General features: G+C 39.6%; 1 protein-coding gene across 1 annotated transcript in view; it reads left to right on the top strand.

Annotated features, from left to right (window-relative positions):
- Window positions 1-21460, top strand: part of LOC115629578 (mucin-5AC) — a 35824-nt gene extending 14364 nt beyond the window's left edge. Inside the window, exons 2-6 of the mRNA XM_030526070.1 lie at window positions 12619-12748; window positions 16134-16248; window positions 17308-17468; window positions 17554-17693; window positions 17838-21460. Coding sequence (XP_030381930.1) covers window positions 12619-12748; window positions 16134-16248; window positions 17308-17468; window positions 17554-17693; window positions 17838-19970 — 2679 coding nt within the window. The 3' untranslated portion in view covers window positions 19971-21460. The remainder of the gene's footprint in view (window positions 1-12618; window positions 12749-16133; window positions 16249-17307; window positions 17469-17553; window positions 17694-17837) is intronic.
- The last annotated feature ends 496 nt before the right edge of the window (window positions 21461-21956 follow it).

Raw genomic sequence — 21956 nt, 5'->3', positions numbered from 1 at the left:
TAGAGCAGGAGCTTATTGTTCAAGCTCAGTTTTGAGCGTAAGCCTAGTAACCAGTAGAGTGTGCCAAACTTTTTGTTAAGCTACTGTCACTTAGCCCTAACATGCTGGTAAGGTAAGGCGACTATCGAAAGATAGGCCCAGGTACCTAACAGACGTTGAACGTTCGATCTATGTCAAATAAATGGCCGCACTTCTTCTAAATATAGCTGATCGTGTTTAGTTCCTATTTAAAGAACTTTTTTGATTTAAATTGTAAATATTACACAAGGATATTGGTTAGCTTCAAATATTTATGTTTATATTAGCTGGAAAGAAAAACAATCATTACCAGTGTTGTTTTTGAAGCGAAACTTCATATGTAAGGGCTTTGAATGCTGGATCGGCAACCTTTTCTGTGACGAAACCAAAAGCACGGTAACAGGAGCACATGAATGAACAGCAAGTATACCTGTAGTAGCTGGCGAAGTTGAAATTATAATGTAAACTAAAATCAGTTGCGGTTTCCTATATATTTTTAGTGGGTTTTCTATACATTTTGTGGCGGATTTTTAGCAGATTTTCTACTCATAATTGTTTTTCTTGCCATTTTTTAACGTTTCATTTTCTAGCCATTCTTTTCAAGCCAAATTTACATTAACCAAGAATTATTGATCAATAATTATGAAGGCTACTTTCACGAATCTAAACAAACTAACTCAACTTTGAAATCATTCCAATAGAACCATTACGTCTCACTTGTATCGCGTGCAGCCCTGACCCCACAAACATTTTTGTGTTTTAAATTTGAAAAATTCAACAATGTACACAATTTAAATTAGTATACCCTTTTACCAGTTGGGTTTCCTTTGAACCTTTGGGTGTACAAATCCACAATCTTGCAAGCAACTTTCACAGAAAAAACGAAAATAAGAAGAAGATGTCGTGGCTTAAAAATGTTGGCCAAATCCTCTGCCAGCTCCAATTTCAATTAGAACTCTTAACTACTTTGTTTTGGCAACAACAACAACAACACACACACACACACACAGAGGCAAGCGCAAATAAACACTCACACGGCTGCCGAGCTGCGTTTTAAATTGTCACAAGCAACTGGCAGGAGTTTAGTCACGCTTCCTTTATTCGTCCTGGTCGCGTGCTATACACACGGGTGCGAGTATGTATGTGCGGATTTAATTTCTTTGCGTTTTGGGTAATGTCTTTACTGCTCGCCCTACCACGCTTTGTTCTTTTTTTTTTCTTTTTTCTCAGCTATACTCTAGCACTATGTTTATATATGCATGTACTTGTACGGCCAAATCAGTGAGTGGCTCGACGTTAAAGTAAAGCACTTAAGAAGCTTGAAATGTAAGAGCGGCGGAAAAGCGTTATACTTTTACATACAAAGTGTCTTTGGGTGGTGGGGGGAGTGGGGGAAGAGGGAAGATCCCCGATGTGTGTGCGTGTGTGCCAAAATGACTTACGTGAGTATTTTGAATCAGATTAACATGAAAAAGTGCAAGCTTAGGTGGCGCGCATGAAATTTAAATGTTATTCTTAAGTTTGCACCCAACACTCACACACAAGTCGAGAAGTAAACGACCAAAAAAAAAAACAAAAAAAAAAAAAGAAAATAGAAGGAATATGTTTGGGATGCAACATTTGCTGACATGTAAGTCGTGCTGAATTTTAATCAATTTTTCTTGCATGGCAGGACGAAATGTGCGACAGTTGACAGTTGCATGCCAAATGGCCTTACTTCTGCTTCTTTTCCCCCAGTTGTTGTTGTTGCTGGATTGTTCTTATTGTTCACCGCCTGTTGGATAGGAAATGGCAAGGACGAAGCAGCTGTGCGACTGCTGCTGTCTAACCGTTCAGTCCGTTCTGTTGCAGGTCCCTTACGCGCCTTGCCAACGGCGGCACTAAAGCAACTCTCACAGCAGAGGACATCAAAGAGTTTATACAAAAATCTCACAATATATATTTGTTTACTTTGATCAGATTTCAGAAAATATAATCCTGCAATCCGCACAATTTGTGAATGTGCATTTTTATGAGCCACAAATCAAAACCGCTTAAGGGAAACAGATATTTTTCGTCACAAAATTAACATTTTTCTTTTCTTTATTCAGAAATTAATACCCAATATAATTTAAAGATAAATAAACACTCGAATATAGATATAAATGCAAAGAGTGGTAAAAACTGTTACTACGAGTAAAGGCTTCATTATATTGAGGTACCATAAAATATACTATAAAATATATATATTAGTTCATCATTTCACGACAGACAAATGAAGCAAAAGGACAAGTGAAAGGAGGCGAGAGATGTTAACAAAAATTAAACACACTACAATTATTTAAAAGTAGCTGCACACAGAGTGGCAAAATGTGCGACTGCAGCTACGACTATACGACTACCAGAGTATGTAGAAAGTACAGAAATGAAATTTACGAGAATCTCGCATATAACAGAAATTCTGCAACGCATAGGTAATAATAGGTATTACTAATATTTGTCATTTTACAAATATTCATAATTTTATGCTATTTTAATGTCCGAGCCAGAAATGTTGTTAAATTCAAAAGAACTCCGAAGGAGTACAAGTCTGTGGGGCAGAGCATCTGTGAAGCTTCTTTATTTCAACAGATATTGTTCATTTTTAACATCAGACTTTTTTGAATTGCTCTATATTGCCTTTTTTCATAATATCCGATTTCAAACAAAACGGAATTCTCATTGCTGTTGCTTTTTGATATTAGTTTTTATTTGAGATCGTATGCTTTTAAACAGAATAAGGCGTTTTAATGGAAACAATTGATGAAGAAATTATTTCTATAAGTTTTCTAGAAGCCACTACGAAAGTAGATTATTTTTAAAGACGGATGCGTGATTTTATAATATAAGTACATACTATATATACCTGTGGCCTAGCTTATGTTATATAAAGACAGCCAAACTAAAAAATGTACCTTATTTATTGCTGAAATTTGTAATGTAAAGTGCGTATTTTTCGCTTTATACATTTATTAACATTTTCATCCATTATCAATGCCAAATCATTGAGATACGCGGGGTTTTTTTTTGCGAATAGCTTTTAAGAACAAAACCCATCAGAAGCATATCAGGCATTTTTATAACGATTGAAGTTTAACGAAACGCATTTTACTTTTTGAATTTGTCATAACTCGCTGGTATTTGTTTTGAAACAAAAGCAATAGAAACGCTATAAAATAAGAGAAATGCCAGGCATTGATGGCAGAGGATAAGAGATAATGTGGGTGTCGTGAACCGAGAACGACGCCATACATAAAATATTACAATGTGTCAAAAAGACTTTCAGTGCAGGGGCGGAGTCCCTCGGCTGTTCAACCACTCCCCACCCCTTTTGATCCGTACTCAGCACAACGCACATGTGCACACAGCTGTGAAAAATGGCGCAAACAAAAGCCGTCGACAGCAGTTGTAACATGGTGGCCCCCAAACGGTCATATGCAGTATCTCTCCAGCCCAAGTAGCCCCCCAGTTCAGCGGCAGCAACACGAACGACAGGCCTTGAGTGTTTTTGAATTATAAGCATGAGGCTTGTATGTATGTATGTGTTAGTGTCCAATGATGGTTGAGCTAATGTCAACTTTACATATTCTTGTACACTTTTATTTATCTTTAAACAAATATTTGTTATACACCCTTCACTAAAATGTCAGGGGTATATTGTTTTTGATGGGTACGTTTTTAACACCCAGAAGGCAGAATGAACGACCACCTTTAATAGCTACAGCAAATAAAACAAAAAATCGTTTTAAGCTCCACTTCGCGTTCAAACTTGGCACCTTTCCTTCCAAAACAATGTGGACAGTTAAAGATTGTAATCTTTTGTGAAAATGGGAAGAAATTTTAATAACATAACATTTGAAGTTGAAGTGAAGAAGATGGAAGAACTAAATACTAATTTATTCGAAATTAGTATATTTTTATCATTTAAATTACCAAAGCTATTAAGAATGCAATTATTATTTCTTTTTTACGTTTTTTATTTACTGAACATGTTCAATTTTTTTGGAAAAATTAAAAAACAATTGAGGAAATGTCTCTTAAGCCCCAAACCTTTATGATTTATTAACAATAAACTATTCTTTCTAAGCAATTTTATTTGATCAAAATCGACAATTTGGTTGAAAAGACATAACTATGTTAACTTTTGAGAATCGTTGAACCTTTTCAGTGTATGTACATTCTTTGTCCTTATGAGGCAGCTTTGCAGAACTTTTAATTAATAAATCATAAAAAATAAATGTATTGCACTTCTAAATGAATTTGTGGTCAAAGCGCATTTAATGTAACTAATTCAAATCTAATTCATAAAGTATAGTTCTATTACAATTTCACAACACAAGTATCTTTATTAATTCATCCATATACTTCTGTTATTAGCTCCATTAAAACAAATCCATTATAATTATTATTATTTTTTTTTTAGTTAAGGCCATGTCGCTATAGCTTAAACTGCCATGGCTAATCTGTAATTTTAATTACCTTTAAGCTGTAAATAAATTAAATAATAAATAAATAAAAGCTTTTCATTTTTTTGAACGTTCTTCTGTTATACAAGTATGTAGCTACAGTTTACAATTTGTAATTATATTAATTACAAACAATTAAGACTCAAATTGTAAAGAAGAAATTTATTTCATTGAAGAGCACTGTAAATTTATTTCACTCTACTTAATATTTTAATTAATTGATAAGTATATACAGATGCGCGACATACAGTGCGTATTAGTTATATCAAAATCTGTTGCATACTTTCAAGGTGGTGCAGCACTTAGGACTAGAAAGAGCGAAATGGAAAATGAGCTGACTAACGAAATAAATAACAACTATTTGCACAACGCTTTCAGAATAAAATGTTGCTTGTATATCGTTAAGCGCATAAATGAAATGGCGGAGGAAACAAAGGCAGACACTTGTAAGCCGCTTACTCGCTGTTAAGCATTGTAAATAATTAACAAAGCATGACGCAAAGTGCTCAATAAGTACCTACAATAATTTATAATGAACACATAAGACTCTTGGTCACGCAATGGCACATTCAGACACCTGGACAGACACTGATTTACACCCAATATAGATAAAAAGAAGCAGCACGCAAACTTGTGTCAGTTTTAAAACTTTCCGCCAAACAACTGCTCAAGTGTTAAAGAGTACCTTAATAGATAATCATTAAAATAATAACCACTTCTATTTAACAATTTCGTGCCGAGCGTGTTGACAATCTTTATCGATAATAAAAAGCTTGGTAAGATTAGTTTTATTAAGTGTAGGGGCGAGAACAACAGCATATGGTGTTAAAACAACAGCTGCTCCTATCGATAGTTCAGCCGTAGGGTATACATACTTGTAGAAGCAAATTTTCAGAATTTTGATTCAGAAGCATAAAAATTGACCATATTGTTTTTTATCGCGGTTTAAATGTGTAGTTAACATTTTTGAATTCCCCGTTTGATTCCATGTACACCAAAATTCATAAATTCCTTTTGCAACATTTCTGAAAGATAAACAGCACTACTATTATCCAAAAAAATATATACAAGTGTTGTGTCAAGGAGCGTTTTCCTTGCCAACATGAAAACTTCAGGTCTGGGCGGTGTGTGAATTAATTTGAACATAGATAACAATGCAATTGACACATAACCAAACGACCCGTACGCGATAGACAGTGGTTCTTCTTCAAGAGTTGATTACAAACTGTTTATTGGTATTTTCGTACTGATGCTTTAGAGTTCAACTTACAGTGTGGTGAATTTAAGTGTAAGAATGTAGGACGTACAAATAATAAAGAGGGAAGTGATATTTGCAGTTGCGAGGGTTAATTGACTGATTGAGACATGAAAATATTTCCAATAGATATTGACAATTATGCTAGTATAATAGGGTTTAGTAATTATAAGGTTATTTAACTGCGAGTGTGGCTAGTTTGACCCAACATCCCGGCCCCTTTGAAAGGACCCTTTCAACAAGCAGGTAGTATCGCTAGTTTGTGTATGGGTCTGCAGCATGTTCCAGTGGCAGTGCGGAGGTGCACCACCCGAATTCGTCCATCTCTTCCGATCACGGTTGACTCAACGCGACCCAATTTCCATCGAAGCGGTGGCAGATTGTCTTCGTGTACAACTACCAACGTTCCTTCAGTTAAGTTCGGTGACGTTGACGTCCACTTAGTACGAGCTCGTAGCTCGTTTATGTAGTCGGCGTTCCAGCGTTTCCAAAATCGTTGCTTAATAGCGGTCATCATGTCATACCGATCCAAATTAGACAAGTTGCATGGTTCTAATGATCTTTCAGGCAATGAGCGGAGTGAGTCTCCGACCAAGAAATGTCCGGCAGTCAGTGCGCTGTAATCGTTTGGATCTGATGACAGCGGCGACAGAGGGCGCGAGTTGAGGATGGCTTCGATTTCCACAACGACGGTGCTCAGCTCTTCGAATGTGAACCTCGTATTCGCCAATGTGCGATTTAGAAGACCCTTGGCGCTCTTCACTGCAGCTTCCCAAAGGCCGCCAAAATGGGGTGCCCTGGGTGGAATAAAATGAAAATTAATAAAGTCCGACGCACAAAATTGTTGAATTTCCGTTTGAGTCTCCTTCTTAAACATGAATTTCTTTAATTCATGTAACTGGTTAGAAGCTCCGACAAAATTAGTAGCGTTGTCGCAAAATATATCTGTTGGCATTTTGCGTCGTCCTCCCATTCGTTTCAAGGCATTCATAAACGACTTGGTTGACAAATCTGATACTAGTTCGATGTGAACAGCCTTTGTGAGAAGGCAGACGAATATGGCTATATATGATTTGGTAGGACCCTTTCCTCGAATTCGAACATATGTATTGACAGGTCCACAAAAATCGATCCCACAGCGTTCAAATGGGAAACCAGGTGTGAGACGTGTCGGTGGCAGCGATCCCATAATTTGCTGTAATAATTTGGGCCTGTAGCGAACGCAATGGATGCAGGAACGGACGATGCGCCGAGCCAAGTCTCTAGCGTTGACAATCCAGTGCTCCAAGCGAACTAGCGCGACTAATGCCTTAGGGCCCGCATGAAAATTCTGAATATGCAGATGACGAACATAGTTCCGAACGAAATGCGAACTACTGGGCAGCAGCAATGGATGCTTTTGTCTATCTGGTAGCTCCGAATAGTCCAGTCGCCCACCAACCTTGATCAGCTCAAAGCTACTCGACGAATCTAAAAAAGGAGTGAGAAATTTCAAGTTGTTTTTTAATGGTTTCTGTTTCCGAAGTGCGAGAATATCATTTGCGAAATGAGTTTGTTGAATGTTCCAAATTATGCAGTTCGACGCGAATCGAAGTTCTTCTGGCGAGAGTACAATTGTCGATGCTATTGGTTGCTTTCTGCATTTCTTTGTGAATCTAATCATCCAAGCGATGAGACGAATAGTGCGAGTATGTGAGCTTATTTTATCGATGACCTCCAGTATGTAGTTTGTGTCCCTTATAGCGGTAAACACTGTTTTGCGCTTCTCCGAGTTAACAATATTTATGTCGACATCAAATGATTTCCTTTTGGTTGGCCATTGTGACGGATGGTCGCGTAAGAATGCGGGACCAGTGAACCATATTGAGGCTCTCAATTCTTCAACGCGGCAGCCTCGAGATATAAGATCAGCTGGATTGTGATGAGTCGAAACGTAGCGCCAAATACCATCCGAAGTCAATTCCTGAATGTCAGATACTCTGTTTCCCACAAACGTGGACAAAGTAGTTGAGTGTTGTTGCAGCCAATACAAAACGAGTTGGGAGTCACACCAAAAGTATGATGTAATGGTTCGATGTTTAAATATGCTATTTGTCTTGCTGTACAATTCAGCTAACAAGTGAGCACCACATAGTTCCAGTTTTGGAAGCGACTGCTTTTTCACTGGTGCTACTCTTGATTTTGAAGTCATCAAGTGCACGTTAATGTGTCCATTTGCGTCTTCCGTGCGCATGTACAAGCAGCAACCATATGCTCTGATTGATGCATCACAAAAGCCATGTAACTGAATGCTGCAAGGGCTTGGTTGCAGACAATATCGAGGAACAGTTAGCGACGAGACCGAGTTCAGGGACTGTAAGCATTTAATCCAAGAATTAAGTAAGGGTTGTGGGACTGACTCATCCCAGTCGAGTTTCAGAAGCCATAGTTCCTGAAGGATAATTTTAGATATTACGACGAGTGGGGACAATAGGCCGATCGGGTCAAAAAGCGATGATGCGGTAGCTAAAATTGTCCGTTTTGTAGCAGTGGTATACACTTCCTTGGGCCGAAAGGTAAAACTGAACGCATCATCTTGCTGATGCCAAGTTACACCAAGTGTACTACTTACGAAGTTTTCGGAGATGGTTATCTCTTTAGTAGTTTGGTCTTCCATAAGTTCTTGAAGATTTGAGTGCCATTTGCATAGGGGAAAATGTCCACGACTGAGTATTTCAGTAATCTCCCGTTTCAGTGTTTGCACGGCATCGATGTCGTCTGCTCCACATAGCAGATCATCCACGTAAAATGACGACTTGACAGCAGCAGCTCCAACAGGCAACTCGTTTTCACATTCATCCGCTAGATACTGTAAACTACGAGTTGCGAGATATGGCGCTGACGCCGTCCCATACGTAACTGTGTTGAGCTGGAAAGTTTGTAACTCCTCATCTGGACAGGCTCGCCAAAAGATATACTGAAACCTTCTATCATTTTTGGTAACGAGTACTTGCCTGTACATTTTTGTAACATCAGCTGTGATGGCGAACCGATGCATCCGAAACCGTAGCAGCTGCATGTAGAGCTCATCTTGAATGGTAGGGCCGATCAAAAGCAAGTCATTAAGCGATTTTTGAGAGGTCGTACGACATGATGCATCGAAGACGACTCTGAGCTTCGTTGATGAGCTACTCGGTTTGAGTACAAAATGATGTGGAATGTAATAGTGCGGTTCCTTTAGATTTGGGTTCTGTACGCGCGACATATGACCAAGATCTTCATATTCTTGCATGAAGGATATGTACTGTGAGCGGATATCGGGTAGACGCGACAGACGTCTTTCAATGGCGAAAAATCTATTTCGAGCTGTTTCGAAAGAGCTTCCAAGGCAATTTGGATTCTCCTTAAAGGGCAGGCTGACGACAACGCGCCCAATAGCATCCTTATGTGTGGTGGCTACAAAATGGTCTTCGCAGCGACGATGAATTGGGTGAAGCTCCTTAATCGGGCGTTCGATAGACTCAATTTTCCATAAGTGTTGCAAGTGTTTATCTATCGAGTCCTCAACTGTGGCCAAGCACAATGGTGGTCGTTGGCTACGTTGATGCTGATATTTGCCGGAGATGACCCAACCAAACAGAGTCTTCTGCAGAGTGGGTAAATTTGGTCCGATACGAATTTGACCAATAGCAAGCGCTTCAAAGAATGCTTCAGTTCCCAACAGCAAGTCGATACGTCGAGACTTAAAGAAAGTATCGTCTGCCAACGGTGCATTAGCAGGCAAATTCCAACTTGAGATGTCGATCTCGGCGTCAGGCTGGTACGCAATGTGCGACGTAATTCCGAACTGCAGCGTCAACTGATAATTCGATGTTCGTGATTTGATTGATGTTGTTGTACGAGCCTTGAGATTAGTTAGGGAGTCACCGATACTACGGATCCCGATGTGATGCCTTTCTCGATGCAAGCGAAGTTTTTGGGCGAAGTGTTCAGTTATGAAGTTAACCTGAGAACATGAATCTAGCAGCGCTCTCCCAAGCTTGTATTCACCTGATGAATCCTTGACCAAAACCATAGCAGTTGCCAATAGAATCTGATCACCAGGAGAAATTTCCATGTGAGAATGTGAGGCAGCTTGAGCCTGGTGAAACGCGTCGTTTGGTGCAGCTGATGCTTGCGTGAACGATGTTTGCGAGAGTTGCGATGGTTGTCCATGATGTAGCGATGAATGGTGCCCTCTATTACAAGTGCGGCAACGATAAGTCGATGGACATTGTGCCATTTTATGTCCACTTCCGAGGCAGTTGATGCAAAGTCCAAGTCTTTTGACCTTGTCGAAACGTTGGTTGCTATTCATGGCCCTGAACTGGGCACAGTTGTTAATTTTGTGAGCAGGGCTAGAACAGAGTATACAAGATGCATTAGTGATAGCAAAGGTTGAGCTATTAACACGAGTTGTGGATTTGTTATTGTCGAACTTGCGCTGAAGAGAGGTTCCTGATGACTGTAGAAACTGACAATGGCGTTCTAAAAGCTGTGTGCATGTAGACCAGCAGGGCAGTGTCTTGTAGTCCAGCGATTCATTCCATTTGCTTCGAGTTTGCTGATCACATTTGTCAATGACAATATATATGAGCATGGCTTGGACAATATTAGTTGAATTGCCAATGGACTCCAACGAACTAAATATTGCGGATGCCTTATCCACTAGGCTACGAAGCTGTTGACTGTTTGCCTTTTCAACTGGCTGTAGCGCAAACAATGCGGCAATACTTTCTAAAAATATGAGAGTGGGATTATCAAACCGTTCTTTAAGCCTTCCCAGGGCTTTAGGATAATTTGCACTCGTAACTTGAAATGCCTTTATTGTTTCTAATGCCGGCCCCTTTAGACAGGACAGCAAGTAATTGAACTTTTCTATATTTGATAGCCCAGACTCACGTGCAATTATTTGTTCAAACGAATTGATGAAATTGCTGTAATTGGCGTAATTTCCATCGAATGTCGGTAGCGACAGCCTTGGCAGCGACGACGACTTTATGGTAGCTACCGGCGGTTCTGAATCCGAGGGCAGCACAGTGGTATTTAATTCTCCTCCAAGCTGCTCCTTAATGCACAGCTTGATCTCCACGTATGTGTCTTCCATATCTGCGCGACCATTATCGGTAGGGTCCAAGTTTTCAATATCAGTTTGCACAGTTAAAGCCATTTTAAAATATGACTCTAATATACCCAAGCGACATTGCAATTCATCATTGGACAGTTTAGGTTTACACTCATCCTTTATTTCAACCAAAGACCTTATGCGAGATATATTACGTTTAATATTACCTCTCTTGGCCTTAAGTTCTTCGATCGACATATTGCTGAACAAATTAAATTGAACAAACGCGAATTAAATAATTGTTAATGCAGCAGCCAAAGACACCAACGCAGCTGATAGTGACGAATTAATGTGCGACGAAGTGAAGATTTTTACAGCGATTATTCGGTTGCCGACGAATAAACGATGTAAATTCCAATAAATGATGCGTCTGCTGTCAAACAAAGGCAGCAGCAAAGCGAACGAGAGCGAAGTAGTTTCCTACTTCCAACAACGATAAGTGATGCAGCGACCAAATACGGTCCAAGTGACGATGAGCGAAGGCAGAAGCAAGGCGGACAAGAAAGAAGTAACGGCGCACTTCCAACAGCGAGTAATGTTGTCTTCGAGAAATAATGTGTATGCTTTGGACGAAAGCAGTAGCGAGGCGAATTAAGGCGAAGTCGTGCCGTACTTCCAACAAATCGAAGTACAGTCGGCAAGACTGATCCAAAAGATGGCGAGCGAAGTCCACAGCAAGGCGAATAGGAACGAAATAGCGGTGTACTTCCAACAACGATAAGTGATGTATGTATATGCCGGCAATTAGCTGTGTGCGTGTGTACAGCCACTGCAGCGAGATCGAAGCGACAAAAAATGCGAGAAACGCGTCAAGTCAATGCGAAGCTGAAGGCCACAAAGTATTTATATGTAAATTACAAAATTTAAATTTCTTCGCAGTAAAATTCACACACGAGCCCCACGTTGGGCGCCAAAATGTTGTGTCAAGGAGCGTTTTCCTTGCCAACATGAAAACTTCAGGTCTGGGCGGTGTGTGAATTAATTTGAACATAGATAACAATGCAATTGACACATAACCAAACGACCCGTACGCGATAGACAGTGGTTCTTCTTCAAGAGTTGATTACAAACTGTTTATTGGTATTTTCGTACTGATGCTTTAGAGTTCAACTTACAGTGTGGTGAATTTAAGTGTAAGAATGTAGGACGTACAAATAATAAAGAGGGAAGTGATATTTGCAGTTGCGAGGGTTAATTGACTGATTGAGACATGAAAATATTTCCAATAGATATTGACAATTATGCTAGTATAATAGGGTTTAGTAATTATAAGGTTATTTAACTGCGAGTGTGGCTAGTTTGACCCAACAACAAGTATATTAAAGAATTTCTTTCTAAATATATATTTCATGTTTCTTTCGAATAGTCTCTTTTAAATGAGCGAAGAAATTTCTCAAACGACAAATCAATCAATTACTTATTAGGGAGCAGGGTGTTTGAGGGATTAAGTTTTAAGAATTTAATATATTTTATGAATAATTACAAAATATTGAGCAATTTGCAGCTCAGAGGTCAAAAAAGAAATGGCATTACAAATTGAATGAGAAGGGAGGCGATTAGTTCGTTATAAGTTCTGTAATAAACACGCCTTTAAATAAGTAACACAGATATGTATTTCATTTAATATAAAATGAAAAAGTATGCTATTATACATATGTACCTATTATATCACTATATATATATATATTTCAATAATGTGTGTATGTGCATCCTTGCAGGTGAACGTTAGCAACACCTGGACAATGCCGCAGGAGGGATTGAATGTTTTCTATCGTTTCTTTCGAGATCGCATCTCCTGGTTTGAAGCTGATGCCGTTTGTCAATTCCACCATGCCAATCTTGTGACGGGTGAGTCTCAAAGCTCAAGGAACACAAAGCGCAAGTTGCATAAAGTGTCAGTGGGGAGGGGGAGGGCGTGGGCGCAGTATATTGTATAAAGTACTTCTACGTGCTGTGTGTGTCGTGCATTTTATCTGGGCTTCCAGCAGGTCATGCACATCGTTCGTTCAACTGAGTTGGTGGCAAGTAAAAAGCCAGGTAACAGGACAGTTGTTGGTCAACAAAAGCATGACGCAGAACCTGAAGCTAAGGAAGTCAACGCGTCAGTAACATGTAAAGTACAAATAAGCTGACATATAAGAATCAAAATGGAGCAACAAGAGACGTGAAAAATATGCTCCGGTTGCCATAACAGCGCCACCCACACCAGCCCTCTCTTGAGAACCAGCAACTCCAGCAACCAGCAGGCATCTTGTCCTGTGCCAAACGAGGGCCGTAAATGTTGAACCCGAATGGAGCACAATGTGCTGCAACTACCAAAAGGAAACGTGTATAGTTAGATTGCCAGTAATGCGAACAACTCATTCCTGAACAAATTCAAAGTGATGTGAATGTGTCATATATTAGCGAACTGGTCTGTCAAAAGAGCAAACCCCTGGGCCAATTTTTCAAAGGGCTAGACAACTCAGAGTATTTAAGCATTTTTAGGGTTTCATTACTATTATAACCTACGTTTCTTGGCTCAATATCTAAGTTGGTTTTCAAATTGATCAAAGGATTCATTTATTATAGTTATTTGATAGTAAAATAAAACACAATCAAATATCTACTTGTCGCTTAAAAAAAGCAAAAAAAAATAAACGAAAATTGACAAACAACAGACTGAATATAATACTCGAACAAAATAAATACATAAGATGTTTCCAACTTCAGCTTCTCCACTTCTTTAAGTAATATTTGATAATTCTAAAAATTGCAAGGCCTTATATTATATTCGTTTAATTAGCATTTTATTTAATTTTAAACTTTTACAAAAAACATACTGTATACATATCTATAATACTTGGAAACCCCATCAATTAAATAGGGTATTTGTATACTTTTTTATTTGAATATATACGATTTTCTGAAGAATAACGTTACGTATTACCCAGGAGTTGTGTTTGGTTAATTGGCACTGTTCTTTAGAATATAACTTATCCTAATTCAATATGATGTTCAAAAATAAACGAGCATTTTATTTTGAACCGTTATTTACTTGACGAAGTCTGAGAGCGTATTACAAAACTTAAAAAGCAAATCTGCCCATTCCGAACACCATATCAATGACAATGAAAACGTCGCCAGATCTAACAGTAAACAACTTTTCCCTTTTAATTAATATGCGTGTGTTCGGCAATGCCGCCCAAAAATGGAAAAGGCTTACTTACCCCCCAATACCAACTCACACACGAACTACAAAGGATTAACACGTCAGAAAAATGTGGCCGACACATCGTAAAAAGGTCAGGCAGTAAAGTCAGGCAACATTGACATTATAAGCACGCGATGTATTAAAACATTACCTAAACTACCTTCCTCTTACATTGGCATGAGTTTTTGATTGAGATACTTTGGAGCTATTGTGATATCGTTCAGTTCACTTGTCAGGTCAGCTTCTGAACAAGAAACTCATGCATAAATAGTCCTAAGCCCAGTCTAGTGTATGATGGCAAGCAGTTAAAAATAAGCATATGTTAAAGCTGTCTAAGCGAATTAATTTAACTTTGCATTTTCAATTAAATAATAAAAAAGACTTGCTTCATCTTCGCTTTTATAAAAGATAATGTGTGTGTCAGAGCGACACGAGATAGAAGTGAATCTTAGTGCTTATATTGGAGTACGAGTAATTTCTTTGAATTAATTTTCTTTATAATTACTAAACAATGATGGCTAATGTTCATTTGGCCTGAAAAGAATGGCTAGAAAATGGTTTTCGCTCTCGGTTATCGCAAAAAATGGCTAGAAACATAATTATACTTGTAAGTAGGTAAAAAAATGGCTAGAAAACTCTCTTAAAATGGCTGGAAAACTCGCTAAAAACTACTCTATAAATAGCAAGAAAGCCCATTAAAAAGGTTAGAGAACACACTATAAATAGTTAGGAAACCAGCTAAAAATGGTTAGAATATGCTGGAAATGGATTTAAAAGACTGCTATAAATATATAGAAAATCTGCTTATGACTAGAAGAACAGCTAGAAAATGGCAATCTACTTAAAATTAATAAAAAAAAACCCATTAGAAGAAGCACCGCCTAAAAAAATTTAAAACCCGCTTAAAAATTGATAGAAAACCCGCCGTCACCGATAATTGCCGTTCCAGCTTTTCAGAGCTTTAGAAACTATCGGTTTCGTCACAGAAAAGGTTGCCTATCTAGCATTCAAAACCCTTCTGTAAGATGTTTCACTTCAGAAGAAGATTTCCCTCGAATAACCGTTTATCTTTAAACTCAAAAATTGATTTCTTTCTGCTAAAAGCTAAACAAAAGACCGCTTGCAATGTTTGACAAATAAATAGGTTTTTTATTTTCTGTTTTCACATCAAATACAAACTTGCCATTTGCTTAAAAGCATTGCAACTTGTTCAACAAATATGGCCATAACTGCCTAAAGGAATACAAAGAGAATACAAGTAGTCTGTAAAAAATTTAAGCGCTGTAAATGAAAGACAAAAATACAAGATGTTCAGGCAGCTATACATATGGCTATATCTGCGTCATACTGGACGTTACAAAAACCACACTTCGTGCAACATACCCTCTAGCAAGAGTTTTATGAAATAAATAAAACAGAAAGTTTGCAAAATGATGAAAAAGTTCCAATTATACGAATTGAACATTTATCATTTTGGGGAAAATTGAAAGAAAATACTCGTTAGCCATAACTTTTTGTCTAAGGTAGCTAAAATATCTGTTGGTTCAAATCGTATTTGTCGCAAAATATACATTTCCAATTCATTTCATACTCGGTGTTCCTGTCTGCGGAAGACGTGGCAACTAAATTTATTTTGGGACTCCCGCTACTTACGTTTGTAGCATCCAGGGTGTTGCGGCAACCTAAATTGCCCATAAACGAATGAATAAATAAATATCGATGTATCCATAGGTATGTACAAGTATGTATGTAGTTACCACTGTGTGCGAGTGTATGTGTGTAGAACAAGAGAAACAATCAATTTCAAGAGCATTTTGTTAACCATTGCCGCAACAGGAGGTTCAGGGGGTTCAGGGGGGTTCGAATCCAGCGCAGGGACGAAGGATAAGAAATGTTTTACACATCAGAAAGCAATGCGCTGGGTGAATTGTACATACATACATACATATACTTGTATGTGTACATACTCGCATTCTCGTATATGCTCGAACATTTATTGTTACCTTTTTTTTTGCTTTTGTTTCCCAATGTTTTCGCTAGTCGACAACAGTTTTCAATTTGATGCAACGCGCGACCTGCTGAGGGAATTGGACGTGAACGACATCGTTTGGATTGGACTCATGCGACCGCAGAACTCGGATCGCTTTATGTGGTCGTAAGTAAAACAAAAAACCAGCTTTAAAATCATTTCAGGCAATGGGTTTAAGTTCTTTAGCTTACTTTGACAAATGCTACAACAATGTCCATTTTATAATTTACTATTTCAACTCATTTATTGGAGAGTGTACAAGTATAGTGCTTGCAAATGTAGCTTCATAAATTTATCAAAACGCGCGGCATCTACTTAGGAAATGAATTTGTTCAGCTCAGCATTTTCGACTTGAGATCAGCGATCAGAAGATTCGACTTCTGGCCAAAAAACATGCATCAAATAGCATGTTGAACAAGGTGTGGTGGACCATATAATGTACACAAAATATATTTTTGATCATCAGAAAAGTTCTAGCCAGCTTAAACTTTTCGTCTGCAATATATGTATATTATTTAAAAATTGCAACAACCCGTTTTCATAGCAACTTTGTACCGGATAAAAGATTTCAGATAACTAGATATAAAGAATAAATTTGTATTCAAATTTTCTACCTAATTGTATACAAGCTTAACTTGTAGAGTCCGAAATTTGAACTTGACTGCTAACCTCATCTTCTAAGATAAAAAATATGTCTTTGCCGATTGTCTTTCTGTTCTTTATAAGCTCTAAATCGCTTATCCGATTAGTATAACATTTTTATGTTATTGCGTGCATAACGAATTTAGTTATTTAATAAACGATTAAGGACAATTCAACCTACAAGTGGGGTAAAATCGATAGAAATCGATCCACATGGATAAACAGCGTTAAGAAGAAACTCTTGGGCGAAGGAAGCATTCAGCAGAGTTGGGCTATCCTATCCATACAGCTATCTTGGATTAATAACTTGGTTCAACTTGCCTCAGTATGATAAACAGTAATGTATATAAGATTTAATAAAATTTATAAATACCCTAGAATAAGGATGCCCTTCCGACTGCAGGATATAGAAACTTAGTTACATAATTTCAACGCGTACTCGTAAATTTTAATTAAATTTCTATTCAGCCCACACTACAATTTTTTGTTTGTTTGGTTGTTTTGGTTAATGCTGAAATTTGTAATTTTCCTTCAATGATTTAGCAATTCGCGACCGCTGGTCACGGACACCGGCTACTGGGCCGAGTCATTGCCACTAATGGATGCGCCTCTTTGCGCAGTTATTGATCCAATTCGAGATTATCGCTGGCATGCCCTGCGCTGTGGCGGCCCCGAGACAGCGTCCTTTCTGTGCGAAATGCCAGGTAAGCTAGCCAAAGCGCTGATGTTGGCACACAACTGCTGATGGTCAATCCATTTTGTGTTACTTTTGTGCTACCCGCCATGAAGTACCCAGCTGGGCAGATACCTGCATTTTAAAGGACATGCCGAACCTAACAATGCAGTACATGGCAGATACGGCCAGCGTAGAGCTGATAAGAAACTGTCAGGAGGAAGGTTTATTGCGCCAGACGTGCAAGGGCAAGGAGGTAAGTGCTTCTTCTTTTTCTTGCATTTCTCTTGGCGTTTTATCTGGAACTAGTGCCAATGCGAATGTCATGTCTCTGTCAGCTGTCCAAGTCAAAAGAAGGCTCCAACACTATTGTCTCCTTCTCATTCTCTTTCGTTAACAGGACCGAGAACACGCGCTTCGCGAGCTCATTTGCCCCAAGGAGCGTATCGAGGCGCAGCGCATTAACGACATCACCAACTCCCACTTCAAGTCGCTGCAAATCATCAACAGCATACGCACCGACAACAATGAGAACAACAACATTGACATGCTGCCATTGCTACCCAATTATGCCACCTCCAAGGGGGTTACACAGTCGACCACCTCGACCACAAGACAGGCGAACGTTCAACATGTGATTGATCAGTTTAGTCTCGACGAACTGATGCAGGCGGACGAGCCTGCGATGCCCAGTTACCGCATACCAGGCCAAATACCGCTGCCTGTGAAGAAGTCGGCCAAGAAAGTGGGCATCAGTGAGGCCAAGAAATACTGGACCCAACAGCAGCAAAAGCAGCAGCAGCTGAAAAAGAGCACTGGCAAGCAAACAAGGTCTCAACCGCTCGAGGACATGATGATGGGCGATCAGCCGGCACTGAGTGGAGAGTCGCCTCCTGGGGGTCTCAGCGATAATGATAGCGACGCTTCCAATGAAATCCTCGAGCATTTGCCGCACACCAAAAAGATTATGCAGCAGGATCTGAGAACCATGCCGAACATAGCCGAGCACTGGACCAAGCAGGTGACGGCAACGACCACAACAGTGGCCTCAAAAACGTTCCCCACAACAACCACAACAACAACAACAACAACAACGACAACAATAACCACACCAACCCAGGCATCGGTTCCAACAACGATCTCGACCCTGACGATGACAACAACACCCGCCATAGCAAGCGAAGTCTCAAGTGGCATGAGGAGGCCAACAACACCTACAAGCGGAGCAGAACTGAGCAGCAATGGCAATTCATCACCGACACTCACAACAATGTTAAACACACCCATACCCACACCCATTCCCACATTGGCCGCCATTGGTCACCCGATGCATCCGCAACCGGTTCGCGGCAACCAGCTCATGAACGAAGAAACTCAACAGCATTCTCACCTGAAGGAGTCCACCGACAATTCGCACTTCATACCGCCGATGCTGCTGGTGAAATCGCATTACGTGCCGCCTGCCAAGCACAACGAACATAGCGAGCATAGCGAGCATGCCACGCATCAGACCCACGTGCTAATTGACGAGAGGACGCAGACTTCGGTGCAGCCCCAGACGACGATGACGACGACCACAAGTCGGATAACCGAGCTGGTAACCGATCCGGCAATGCAACTGTCATCCACAGCAGCCACGTCGCTATTTGCAGTAAATGCCACAAATGAACAGCACCAACAAGACCAGAAGGAGGAGGTAGCTAGTCATTTGATGGCCACCGGCGCGCCAGCTTCAACAACTGTGGGAAGGGCAGAGACGGAAGTAGCGGCCACAACAGGGGCAGCGACAATAGCAGCGGAGGGAGCAACAACGCCAGCGTCGGTTGAGGCGCAACAGGAGCACACGGAAGTGATAAAAGTGGCCAAAGCAGCAGCAACAGCAGCAGAAACTGAAGCAGTAACAACAACAACTGTAGCAGCAGCCACAATATCGGTTGCAAGCACTGTAGCAAGCACAGCAGCAGAGCCAGCAACAACAGCAACAGCAGCGGAAGAAGCGAAAGAAGCGGAAGAAGCGGAATCTAAAAGAAGCGAACAACTTGCTCAGGAGGCGGTAACTGAAACAGAAACAGAAACCGAAACCGAAACTGAAACTGAAGTAAGCCATAAGCAGTCAGCATCGACCGTTGCTGCACCAGGAGGAGCAGTAAATACGCCCAGCTTGGCAGCAACATCAACAGGCAAAACGTTTATTACCGAGTCCCCAATGCATGCAACAACTGCAACAACACAGTCGAGTAGAAGTGCAGTTAAAGCAATCAGTTCAAATCAAGCTGCAGATGCCACAACAGCCGCAATTGTGCCTGCGACAGAAACAGAAACAACAGCAACACCAGCAACAACAACAACAACTGAAAATGGCACCGGTACTAGCAGCAGCAGCAGCAGCAGCACCGTGACTGCCGAGACGACCAGCACCATAACACGACGCAACTTCCTTAAGGAGGAAACCGAGGCACCATTCAAGCCCAATCGACGACGCTCCCTTACAAAACCGGAAACTGTTAGCTATTTTAAGAAGATCCTTGGATAGAATGGCGGCAGCAGCAACAGCAATTGAAACTATAACTGAAACGACTTCTGAGTTAACACATTTCCGGCACAAAACCGAACAGCAACCAAACCACATCCCCCCACTCTCCCACTTCCCCCACTTCTCCCACTTCCCCAACCCCCAGCCATCCATCCAAAGCATTCGTAGAGCAGCGCAATTGGTGAGCAAAACCGAAGTAAGTTAAATGAAGCTGTCCCGAAAACTTACAGCTCCCTCCGCTCACCAAAAACACATTCCTTTTACACACACACATACACATACACACACATGAGCCCAAAATTGTTGCTCAAAGTTTGTAAAACTCGGTCCCGCCCCCATCAACCAGTAAGCCCCACGTGGATTGGTCAAATCAAGCTGTTAGTTATAGCAACAAGAAAAAAATATGTAATAATAATAATTTCAGACAACTAGCAAAATAACAAAATAACAAAATTTATAAAAAATCATCAGCCAGTGTCGAGCAGCAACGTGTCAATTTTTGAGAGAATCTACAGCCTGTCGTCTGTAATCCTTAGTAAGCAGCGCACACGTAATTACATAGATACACACACACCTACACACCTACACATACCCACACACACACACACACACACATGGAGAGAGAGGGAAATATGTATTTTTAAAGACCCGCAGGCATTGCCCAAGCAAAGCGTAGTGGCAAAGCAGGCAGCAGACAGACATTGTGTGCAATCCAAAGGCCAAATCTAAATACACGAGTACGAGTACTACACATACATATAATATGTGTACATATATTTGAATTACGATATTTTTTTTTTGTTTTCCTATTAATGGAAAACAGTAAGCCATAGCTATGGATTGCTTAATCGGGCAAAAGGCACGAGTTGGTTGGGCGTTTTAATCTACAAGTACTAAGTATAGTATATACGAGTTTAGTGAGGATATTCGAGTGCACAACAAGCAATTCGCTAGAGATTTAAATTTTAGCACGTCAAGCAAGTCAAGGCACAGCAAATATGCAAGTTTGAAAGATGAAAAGATGAAAAGATGAGAGGAGTGTGTGTTGTAATAAAATTAGACAGAAATATGCATGCATATACTATGTACATTATATATTTATGTATAGCGCAAAGTCCCCGACAAAGAATGCTTGGCAGCAGTTACACATAAAAATCGCAAATTCAAATACAAATACAACATCAACAGAGCAACAGAGAGCAGCACAAAAAGCAACATCCTTTGCACATTCCCGTACTTATTACTCGTACATTAAATTTTCAAACAAAACATCCAAGTTATTTGCACTTGAAACGAAATGTTGAGGCAAAAAGCGAAATTGTTTAAATCAGTTTCTCCGCTTTGATGTCAAATGAGAAATACTCGTATAATGAACAGAAAACAAACACATGAGAAAAAATAATGTAGAACGTAAAGCAAGGCAGCAAAATGCAGTAATTATAGTATATAAATATTAAAGTATAAATAAAATATTATTAAAGAAATACAAACATAAACCACAACAATTCTTTTCTTTTGGGTCTACAAAGCCACTCGTATTTGAACAAACTGGACAAGCACTTAAAGCTGATATTCTTTAAACAAATGACGACTATGATCAGACACAAAACGAATTTCGACAAGAATTTTCAAACTTCTACAATTTTATTTTAAAAAAAGGGGCTTGAAAAATCCCCCCTAATTTATATAATTTGACAAATTTGCGTGCTATTGATTCTATACCGATTTTATTTGTACGTACATTTAAGTATATGTATGTACTATATGTAATGCTCTTTTCCCAGGGATCTTAAGGAGCTCCTGAAGAATCTCAATTAATTAATTTGTAGCACTAGTTGATTTCAATGCATACTTGTATTTATGTACAAGTGCGACCATGCCTTCTTACTTTTAAATATATCTGCTTTTAGTTACATATATCTGCTTTCAATACCAACAATTGACGAATTTGTCCGTTATGTGCATCTTGACATTCTGGTATATGCT

Source organism: Scaptodrosophila lebanonensis, unplaced genomic scaffold, assembly GCF_003285725.1.
Source record: "Scaptodrosophila lebanonensis strain 11010-0011.00,11010-0021.00 unplaced genomic scaffold, SlebRS2 tig00000159-arrow-arrow-pilon, whole genome shotgun sequence".
Classification (NCBI taxonomy): domain Eukaryota; kingdom Metazoa; phylum Arthropoda; class Insecta; order Diptera; family Drosophilidae; genus Scaptodrosophila; species Scaptodrosophila lebanonensis.
The sequence above is the reverse complement of the archived record's forward strand: the minus strand, read 5'-3'. Positions and strand labels throughout refer to the sequence as shown.